The 11,586-nt window shown below is 42.1% G+C and overlaps 1 protein-coding gene across 1 annotated transcript in view; it reads right to left on the reverse strand.

Moving 5' to 3' along the window:
- akr7a3 (aldo-keto reductase family 7, member A3 (aflatoxin aldehyde reductase)) overlaps nt 1–3,191 on the reverse strand; it is a 28,198-nt gene extending 25,007 nt beyond the window's left edge. The window contains exon 1 of the mRNA XM_034166214.1: nt 2,864–3,191. Coding sequence (XP_034022105.1) covers nt 2,864–3,056 — 193 coding nt within the window. The 5' untranslated portion in view covers nt 3,057–3,191. The remainder of the gene's footprint in view (nt 1–2,863) is intronic.
- Between the last annotated feature and the right edge of the window lie 8,395 nt (nt 3,192–11,586).

Consider the following 11,586-nt stretch of genomic DNA (forward strand, 5'->3'; position numbering starts at 1 on the left):
AACTTGCTAAAACAAATATTCCAAATAATCCGTGTCTGCTACATTTAACCTGCATGGAATTTAATAAATGCAAACCGAAATTCAGACATATTACTCTGGAACAAACTGGACAAACAGTGTTGTAAAGGACAATAAGCAGGACGTTAAAGAGCAAACTTCACTTTCCCCCAGAACAACATGAACAGGAAGCGATCGCAGCTCACAGCAACTCCCATTAAGAATAACGGAGAAACAACCTGCGCTTCTCGCATGTTTACATAAAACAAACAATAACGTCTAAAAACCCAGATAATATATTCACAAGCGTTTTAGGCACAATATACAAAGTTTTACCTTGTGATGTTAATGCTGTTGTCCGTGTGCAGCGGTTAAAGTGCAGCCTGATCAGACTGTCTCAATGCATTTCTCAATGTTACTGACATCTCACAGAATGGCAAACTCTACAAAGTTTTGCGAGATTTTGCGGGATTTGAAACCTCAATAGAGCGAATGCTGTGAAAAATCCCAGTGAAAAGCCTGCCACTTTTTTCAGTGAAGTCAATCCATTCCAGCTATCCATGCTTATTTTTTTTTTTAATAATTTAAGAATGACTAGTTTAAAGTTAGGGACCTGTCAGTGTGATGCTCCCTGCTTCTCCAATCAGTGGGCACTTTACCTGACAATTACATTCACTTACCTTAAAACATCATCTCACTAACAAAACTTGGTAAGAACAGTGTATTATGCCACTGGTGTGTATAAATAATTTAGTACATGAACATATCAGAATTGAAATATTGTGTGGGGTAACTTCACTATGCATCGGTGCACGGACACAATATTCTTAAAGACCACCTTTAATAACATTTTCACTAACTTTTCTCACCTCATAGTTTAAAAACAAAACAACTGCTGTCAGGTTTTTTTACACCCTTCAAGTCACAAACTTGGCGCACCTGCACCACAACCGCTGGGAAACTACGAGGTCTATTAGAAAAATATCTGACCTTATTATTTTTTTCAAAAACCATATGGATTTGAATCACGTGTGATTGCGTCAGACAAGCTTGAACCCTCGTGCGCATGCGTGAGTTTTTCCACGCCTGTCAGTTGCGTCATTCGCCTGTGAGCAGGCTTTGAGTGAGGAGTGGTCCAGCCCCTCGTCGGATTTTCATTGTCAGGAAATGGCAGAATGATTTGGGCTTTTTTTCCATCAGAATTTTTTCAGAAACTGTTAGAGACTGGCAGCTGGAAACCATTAGAAAAATTTATCTGGCTTTCGGTGAAAATGTTACGGGCTTGGTAGAGAATAAGGAGTGTTAGTGTCGCTTTAAGGACGGCCCCCCAGCGGCTGTGGGGCACGCCGTGCTCCGAAGCCGCCATCGACAGGCTGAACGACCATTTCATTTCTAAACGGATGGCTGTCTGGATCCGTGACCATCGTGTGCCATTTCTCTGGTTATCACAAGAGCTGGACATCAACCATTTTCCGGCAGATTTCACTTTTAACAAGAGATTTTGTCATGGAAAACCGAGCGGAGGCTTCGCGCGTCACGATGGATTCGCTACTGGAGCGAGACAAAACCACCTCCGTTTTGGTCTCACAGGACGGCTTTGAGATGGCGTTCAGACAGCTGTCGGTGGTTTTTCCATCGAGTGATTATCCAAGAAATTGTGGATGTGCCTGGACATGCCAGAACATGTCCCGTGAGGCTTCATCACGGCGTTGCTGTGCGCCATGCGGCACCACCGCGACGCGCGGAATTCCTTCGCACGTCTGTCTCAATGTGCCGAAAAAGTGCTGATGTCCACGTCTTTTCACAATTCCTGTGCTAGTCAGACGACGTCCCGGATAAAACACAGCATCCAATTTGGAAATGAACGGCACATTCCACTGTTACAGGAGTTTTTGTCATGGAAAGAGGAGCGGCGGTGCCGCATGGCGCACAGCAACGCCGTGATGAAGCCTCACGGGACATGTTCTGGCATGTCCAGGCACATCCACAATTTCTCGGATAATCACTCAATGGAAAAAACACTGACAGCTGTCTGAACGCCATCTCAAAGCCGTCCTGTGAGACCAAAACGGAGGTGGTTTTGTCTCGCTCCAGTAGCGAATCCATCGTGATGCGCGAAGCCTCGATTATCAGCATGACGGCGAGCTTACAGGCTAACCTCCGCTAACACTAGAAGACAGTTGCCAGTTATGGCTTCTGAAACAAGGGAGAAAAAGAAACAGCACAGTTCAGCTGAAGCACTGGTGGACATAAAATATTCTGTGTGTGTTAAGAGCTTCACCGCTTGTTCCACGTGTGTATTTCCCACCGGTGTCACGTACGTCCACTCAGTGAACCTCGGTCTGTACCTTCAGCAGTCCCGCAGAAGATACGGATGTACGTACCCGTAGCCACTTTGTTTTCATATTTAAGCTTCATAGATCCAAAGGATCCAAAAGACCTAGGACAGAATTTTGCCAAACACTGTACGTGACAACAAAATACTTTATTATTACAATCAACATTTTTGTTTAAAAAATATCACTCACAACTTAAAACAAAATCTCCTGAGGTAGAGGGCTGACAAACCACAATACAAGGGTGCGCTGCTCCGTGTTGTGTGACACAGAGCAGCGCTGCTCTTACAGACAGAGAGTAGACTTTGATGAATCTGCGTGCGCAGCAGTCAGTGCGTGCGGGAGAGAGAGAAAAAAAGCGTGAGTATTGATGTTTTTACACGAGGATCGTTCAATATCAATACCAGCATTGGTATCGATATTAGGATCGATCCGCCCAGCTCTACCTCAAACCTCTTACATGCAGTACAGGCTTTATGGGACTGTCACACCTCGACGATTTAGCCAGCAAACCTGAGCGTTATATGTACCTGTATGGGGCAGATTCATGGCCCCGATGACCTGCTCGGACTTGCCGTCAGCGTACATGAAAGCAGTGTCGATGTGGTCGTAGCCGCGCTGCAGGAACACCGTCACCATCTCCAGACTCTGCTCGGCGTTAACTCGGCCACCAAACGCCATGGATCCCAATAAAGAAACCGGCTTTTTAACCCGCGACATCATAGCTCGACGAAGCGTACACACACGAAAGAAAGTCTACACGCCTTCTAAAAGTGTCAAGTAACCAAGCGGTCACGAGTCACGACCACTGATCTCTATACACTGAATCACTCACTGGCCAATATTTTTGACGCAAACCAGCCGCCATATTACCACTCCCATCCTCCGCTCCTGAACGCTTTTTTTTTCTATTGCTCTTTAATGAGGCGCGCAACTTTATTCTTTGTAATTTTGTTAAAAATACCTTCGTGTGCAGCTATAAACTGCGTAAATCGCCAGTTCAAAGGCTGTGGACAAACATTTCACCTGTGAGTATGACTGAAATGAGAAATGAACAATAATTTGAAGACTTCTATCCCTTATTCCAGCATATAGGCAAAGATAATAATAATAATAATAATAATTCTGGGGTCCCCTGCTGGAGCTGTTGCCCCTGCGACCCGAACCCGGAAAAGTGGTTGAAGGTGAGTGAGATGAGAGTAACAATATTAATAATAATAATAATAATAATAATAATAAATAAGTGGCTTATTAATTCAACATGTGTAGCCACATGTGTTTTGTGTTGGACGAACTATTTTAAGACATTTATTAGGTCTACTTGTGCATAGTTTTGGAGCTTTAGGCGTTGTTGCTATGAGCTTTATTACTTATTAGGCTGAAGGTCATAGAGCTGTGAGTAATAAATGTTGTCACTGCAGGGAAAACTAATTCCCCTGTCGCTAGTTAAGTGGTGTTTTATTCTTTTAGTGCAACTATTTAAAAAAAAAATCCCCTGTTTCCGTATTATCCATCATGACTTTTGTTATCTATCCACTTTTGTTCATGATATGATACCGATACACACACACACACACACACACACACACACACACACATATATATATATATATATATATATATATATATATATATATATATATATATATATATATATATATGTGTGTGTGTGTGTGTGTGTGAAGCTTGCTGATGATTCCACAAAACTTGTATAAACTTTGATTAAAGAATAATAATTTTTAGAATTGAGTATTTGTCCCAGTGAGATACAAGTAAGTGAGAACAGAAGGGAAGAAAGTGTCAAAGTAATAAAAGAAAGAAAGAAAATAAATCAAATAGCTAATCATGGCATGCATAGATTAGGAGGGATCAATCTTACATTATCCGAAGAACAAAAATAAGTAAATGAGAGAATCAGCTCAGTTATTACTTGAAATTGTTGACGTTCTAATAAGCTATGTGCGGGCTGCATAAATTGGGAGTGGCAAGATGGCCGCCAGTTTGCTTCAGCGGATTGTACCACCCCGCTCAGAGTGCCGCTCTCATTGGACCGACACTTTTAGCTTTATCCACTTTTAGCTTGCCATAAGCTAAGCTAGTGGTGCTCATGAGAGTGTGCTACAGGCTACATGACAATGTCTCCTCTAGCGTTTATTCATCTCTATGCTATCATATCCATTGACATTATAAAGTGATTGTACCATGTAGTTATTATTTTAACCACAAGATGTCAGCAAAACATGCACGTGGAATGGTTTGCAGGAATGAATTCAGTGTTGAGAAAAATAAGCACACGTGTGACGTTCCCAGAGATTTCAAATCCCGCCGCTTTGCGAGATTGATTGATTTTAATTCGCATCAAATGTAAACATGTATCAAATAATGCAGAAATGTATGAACTAATGCATAAATACATAAAATACAGGCTAACACAAAAAAGCAACAAAATAATAATAATAATAATAATAATGCTTGTTTGCATTGTGGCCCAACAAAATATTCACAGGCAAACATCCATCCATCATCCATAAAACCCATAACACTTAATAAAATAAAAATATATAGTATTTTTTTTTTCTCAAATTCTTGGAATAAGAAGTGTTTGACCCTGTTTTTAAATAGAGGCTTGATTCAAACTCTAATTTGAGGAGGAGGACCATTAACATAACTTTGAGCAGTGAAATCACCTGGTGGAGTGGGCGGATTGATCCTAATATCAACAATATGGATACCAACGCTGGTATTGCTAATGAACGAGCCTCGTGTAAAAAGATCGATACTCAAACTTTTTTTCTCTCCCGCACGCACTGACTGCTGCGCACACAGATTCATCAAAGTCTACTCTCTGTCTGTAAAAGCAGCGCTGCGCTGTGTCACACAACAGGGAGCAGCGCACCCTTGTATTGTGGTTTGTCAGTGTTGATTGTGATAATAACATATTTTGTTGTCACGTACAATGTTTGGCGAAATTCTATCCTAGGTCTTTTGGATCCTTTGGATCTATGAAGCTTAAATATGAAAAGTATCGGTATCAGTATTGATATCGGCGATACTGGGCCTGTATTTACTTGGTATTGGATCAATACCAAAATTCCCGGTATCACCCACCTCTAGTGGGTAGTTGCAAAGAAAACCTGAACCCTCTCGGCCCTTTCTGGGAGGAGTTGAATACCCCTGGTCGAAAACATGCTATAAATCCTTGGTGCAGGTGTGCACGCATACTTTGGGAAGGTTGTTTGGTTCTTTGAATTTGAGGACATTTTTATAAAAATCATTTTTACAGTGTACACTAGTTTTTTTCTCAGTGACCACATGTGATAAAGTGGATAATTTTATAAAATTTAGGACAAAATTTAAATTGTTGCATTCCTACTAAAGACTTATTTTACTCTGATTCAGAGTACTTTTCTCTCAGCTAAACTGATCACTATTATTGATGATCTAAATGACTGTGTTGATCCCCAGATTTACTTAATCTGTGTGTGTTTCCTTCTTGCCGTCTGTCTCAGGTCCGCTCAGTGGTGTGGTTCTATCAGAAGCAGCTCTGAAGACACCAGAGTGCTGATGGATCACCGTGGCAACAAGCTTTTGGACAGCAGTCAGGTTCCTCACAGTGGCGACCTGCAAACCCGAACCTCCAAATAACTTTTTAGTATTCTGATTGTCAGAGTGGAGCCCGATGCTTCTTGCATCTATATCTGTGGTTCCGCCCTAAAGGACGATTTCTTCTCTTATGATGTGGACGTCCAGGAGGCAAAGAAGCTCAGCTTCTTTTCAAGGTGACCATAAGACAAAAGTCTTGATAATTTACACACACTTATCTTCAACTGTGTATTCAAGATGGGGTTGTGTGGTGGGCTGGAGCCTATCCCAGCAGTCATAGGGCATGAGGTAGGGTACACCCTGGACAGGACACCAGTCTGTCACAGGGCCAAACAAACAAACACGTGCACACTCCCCCACACACAGACAGACAATTTACACTTTCCAATCCTCCTAACCTGCAAGTCTTCAGATGTGGAAGGAAGCTGGAGCACCGAGAGACAACGCACGCAAACACGGAGAGAACATACAAACTCCACACAGGAAGTCCAAATCGATCCCATGACCATCTCGCTGTGAAGCAACAGTGCTAACCTCTAAGCTACTGCGCTGCCCCTTGATAATTTACTGTTTTACAGTAAATTATCAAAGGGCAATTATCAGTAAATTATTACAGTAAATTATTATTAATTGTTAGGGCTGGATAATTGCACATAATTATTTGATTTTTAACACCGTAAGAACAGATGAGGCGGGCTTTAGTGGGAGAATGTGCTCTAATGGGTACTCTGATAGTTCAGCCTCAATTTCCACACGTCAGCTTCTCTGATAAAATAAAGTAAATTCACATACTTGTCAGTGGTATGTTCTCTTTCATCAATGACACCATCAGGGCAGAAGCTGTTTAACTGGTTGTGCTTGCAGGCCAAAGAAAGAGAACGCCATGCTGCCAAGTCGTGAACTGAGAACCTCCACTCAGCTGTACAGTGTTCACCATCTTCCAGCCCTGATGATGTGAGACCGATGTGGTGTTCCAGGCGAGCAGTTTTGTGTGGGTCTGTACCACATGGAATCTGACGACCTGCTTACACGCTACAGACGAATCAACCACATGTAGACCTCATGTGGCTCGGGGGCGGTGACATTATCATGGCGCTATTATGGCACTATGTGGCTTAGTGTGGTTGATGCGAGCCATTCGAGGCTCTAACGACCGGTCGGCCGTGGCTCACTAAAGGCTGCTACATGGCACATGCGGGGTACAGAGAGGCACATAGAGGCACCTTCATAGCGGATACGTGATAGATGAAAACGTGGGTCATTCTTCAAATAAGCGCTGACACACCCATGCGTGGCTCCTTCATCATTATTCGGTGGGACCCAGGCTTTACAGGTAAGTGTGCAGAGAAGTACATGCTGATGTAGGGCAGAATGATTTGAACAAGAGATTCAAACTACCACCCTGGGGGGCACATCTGGATTGCTGTATATGTTACAGATTTCAGTTTGAGCTGAATGTCCAAAGAATTTGATACAATATCTCTGTTCTCTGTTGCAGTTCTTCTTCCGAGCCAGCGGGACTGCCAGTGTACCATCTGACCTACCCAGCTGAGCACATCATGAGCCTGGGCCGTCCTGGGGTGCGACCAAACTTGGCTGTGGCTGGGACCGAGAAGCTCAACCCATCTTTAGTTCTCAGCACTTGGCCAGTCGTAACAGCCGCACCACATCCAACTGGGTCCACATTGACATGGGACACCACCTGGTGTTCACACCTGCAAAAACTGAGGACTCGAGTAATTTTGACATTACTGAAAACATGTTTATTTGTTTCTGTAGAAGTTTAATTTCGTGTTTGTTGAGTCTGAATGATAATTTTGGTTTAGGTGTCTACTACTGCTGGCTGAACGGACATCGGGCAGCTGAGATTCGTCTGCTTGTCTACCTGTATTTAAGACCACGTCAGTCGGTGACCTCACACCCTGAATTCTTGTTAGCTCTCAGGACTGTGTTGATGTCATATGTCGCCATTACAGCCCTGTTTTGTGTGGTCCTGTTGATCAGGATTGGAATCCAAATTTTCAGAGACTCTTGTCAAAGAACATTCTGATTAAACTTCACATTCTGAAAATGTCTAAACAGTTGTGCGAGCAGTTGAGTGAAAAACCAGAACAGATAATGAATGCAGATGTTCTTCACATATGCACTGCATGGTGCAATTAAGCATCACACTTCTAATCAGGAACTGCATGTGTAAAATGTTGAACACGCCCAGGAATGAGGGCGTGTATTTTGGAAGAATGATCTTCCACCTGTCCAGTCGAGGTCCAGAATGAGATGAGAAACACAAACGTTCCCCTTAATAAATTAATTTCCACAATGTAATATTTGATGATTTCATTGGTAACAGACAGCAGCTATAATGAACATGCATGTAAATCCATTGAGATGTTGTCTGCAGGTGTCTTAGAACTTTTAATGATGCTGCATGTCATTATTGTAAATAAGATTTTTTTTTTTCTTAATAACTTACCTGGTTAAATAAAGGTTAAATCAAATATGTTCAATACATTCTCAACGCTGTGTTATATGTCGGACGCAGCCCGGAGAACCGACCAGCGTTTGAAGGACCCAGTATGAAATAAGCAGAGCACGGTACAAAGGCTAACTGAATTTAATACATAACAGTAATACAAAAATAACAGAAAGTGCGGTCTGGCGTGGTGCGCTCCCAGCAGCGCTAACGGTCCGGAGCCAGAAGCTGTTCGGACCCAAGGACCCCGCCGACACCCCCCAGGTGGCCGCAACAAACCGAGTCTGTGAAAGAAGGAACCATTATGCGAGTCCACACTCTACACACAGAGAGAACACTTAAAGGTGTACAAACAGCAAACACTTCCTGGCTTGATTACTAATCAGCTTCCCAACCTGCAGGCATGGAACATCCAGTTCACAAAACTCCACTGCAGTGGAAGCCGATACATGACTAACATACAGCTCAATATAATAAAGGTGTGAGGGACACCACATTTACTGACTGTATAAATGTTAGTCACAAAATCTAACGTACCTCAGGAAGTGTGCTGACGAGCGTGAGACCTCACCCCCTCCTCTTTCACAGACCGTGCATCACACCCTGGACGTTCTCTGCATCCACTGATGATGAGATGGCTCCCGAGACGACGATCTCACCCGTCTGGTCACAAGGTCGAGTCTCTGGCAAATACACACTGTATACTCCAGTCTTAAATGCCACCATGTTCCAATCCATATAGATGCACCTCAGCTGTGAGTCCTGACGAGCCGCAGGTGATCAGGGTGAGGTCCTGATAAACTCAGCTACACAGCCACTCAGTCCCAAATGCAAGCCACCTGGAAGGAAAAACAAAAGACAGAAACAAAAAGGCAGCCAGGCCCCCCCAGCCATACAACACGCTGAGCTGTTCAGTCGCTATCCAAGAAGTTTTATCTGTACTTTGCAAACTGTGGTACTGTGTATTTTGCACTTAACCTGGGTAAAATTTGGTCTGTGTGTCTCAGTGGCAGGAAAATATCAGAATCTGAGGAAATAGTTTAAACAAATTTTCAATTTGTAATGAATATTCATGAATATAAAACAAAAATCACATAAATGCCTTCAGAATTCAGTTTCAATTGCTCTAGGTCAAGATGGGGACAAATACCTTTATTCTGTCTTCAAATCATTGACTAATTTACATTCTGTTTCTACTTTCTTTAATTAAATACTATGTTTCCATGGAAATCATCAATCAGATGTCCATTATCCTGCCACATTTCCAGCCTGGTGTTTTTAATGTGTCAAGTTCTGGAATGGCCAGAGTGTTGGAATATGATCCAACAAAGAATCAGTTCATCATCAAGTTATTGTTGATATCAAACCAGATTAATTTGCATTTCATTGTGCATTGTGAACAAATTTAAATTACAGCAGGTGTAATACATATAGCTCTGAAGACATTTTATTAGAAACTGAACTACTCAGAATAGCATTTGCTGGAGTACATCTTTCAAGACCCAAAATACTTCAGATACACTTTTAATGGCTGAATCCAGGAAGTGTGTATCCTAGTCCAGATTCAGGACCATCACAAACCCAGAAACTCAAGGTTAAATATTAATTCAAAAGTCCTACAAGTTAGTGGGATCTGATGGAATCAGGAGTACACCAAAAGAGATTGTAGAACACTTCATTCTCCCATCTGCTGACAGGTCTTATGGAGATGCTGATTTCCTCTTGCAGCAGGACTTGGCATCTGCCCACAGTGCAAAAATTGCTCATATCTGATTTTATGACCACGGTATTACTGTACTTGAGTGATCCCACAGACAATCTCTCACAGATTTTCTGTGGGGTATTGTCAAGAGAAACATAAGAGGCACGAGAACCAACAATCCAGATGAGCTGAAGGCTGCTATCAACTCAACCTTGGCTTCTACAACACCTCAGCAGTGCCAGAGGCTGATCACCTCCACCCTCCACCTTGCACTGATGCAGGACTTCATTCACAATATGCATAAATGAACATACTTTTCAGAAGTTAGACATTTCTGTATTATGAATCCTTTTTAATCTCTCACACACACTCATCTTCAACTGCTTAATCTAATCAAGGGTCGTGGGGGGCTGGAGCCCATCCTAACCTGCATGAAAATACAGTAAGGTATATTTTATATATTATATTCCAATTCTAAGGTGCTTTGTATACTATGCCAGTATACAAAGGTATATCTAAATGTATAAAAAGGAAGAGTAAAATAGGAGAGTAGAAAAAAGTAGAGCCATAGGTGCCTGGTCTTGAGAACCAAGGATAGTAGGTTAAAAAGCTTTTTTATCCCATGGGAACTCTCCTTACCCATCCAAGCAGCTCAAGAAAAAGGGAATATATAATATAATAAGTAATAAGACATAAGAAGGATAAGACTTCACAGGAGAAGATTGTTATCAAAGGAACCAACTATTTTGTAAGCTACAATGAATGTTGCTAAGGCCGGCTAGATATGTCTTTGGATGTGGGAAGAAACCAGAGCACCCAGAGGAGACCCACGCAAACATGGGGAGAACATGCAAACTCCACACAGAAAGGCCACAGGTGGAAATTGAGCCCATGACCTTCTCGCTGTGAGGCAACAGTGCTAACCACTAAGCCACCGTACTGCCCCCCTTTTTAAACTGTTCTTCTGAAATATTCTAATATTTTGAGATATGGATTTTTATTTTTAGAGCTATAGGCCGTAATTCATTTTCAAAATTAAAATTAAAAAAATGAAACATTTTAGTTTCTATGTGCTGAAACTACTCACTCAGGTCACGGGGGGTGGAGCCTATACCAGCAGGTATTCAAACGAAGTAAAATTTTCACTCTCTGAAATACCTAAAAAAAAAAAAAAACTTTTTGAAGATTTTCTATTTTGTTTTTTGTTTTTTTAGATGCATTATAGTTGTGACTTTGATTTTGTATTAGGATAATGAGTTCTGCGTTCTGTAGAGTTTCGTATTTCGGATTGGTTTGTAACTTATTTTATATTTTAGTGATTTAAACGTGGTTCCTCAGCAGGATGCGCGCTGCAGAGTGCACGTTGTCCCGCGCCGGCGTGGCTGAAGCTCTGATCTTGGACACTTTCTACATCGTGCTCTTGTCACCGGACACAGAGGTCCGAGTCCAGCATCATTAACGGAGGTGAGAGCTGC

This window comes from Thalassophryne amazonica, chromosome 3, assembly GCF_902500255.1.
Source record: "Thalassophryne amazonica chromosome 3, fThaAma1.1, whole genome shotgun sequence".
NCBI classification, from domain to species: domain Eukaryota; kingdom Metazoa; phylum Chordata; class Actinopteri; order Batrachoidiformes; family Batrachoididae; genus Thalassophryne; species Thalassophryne amazonica.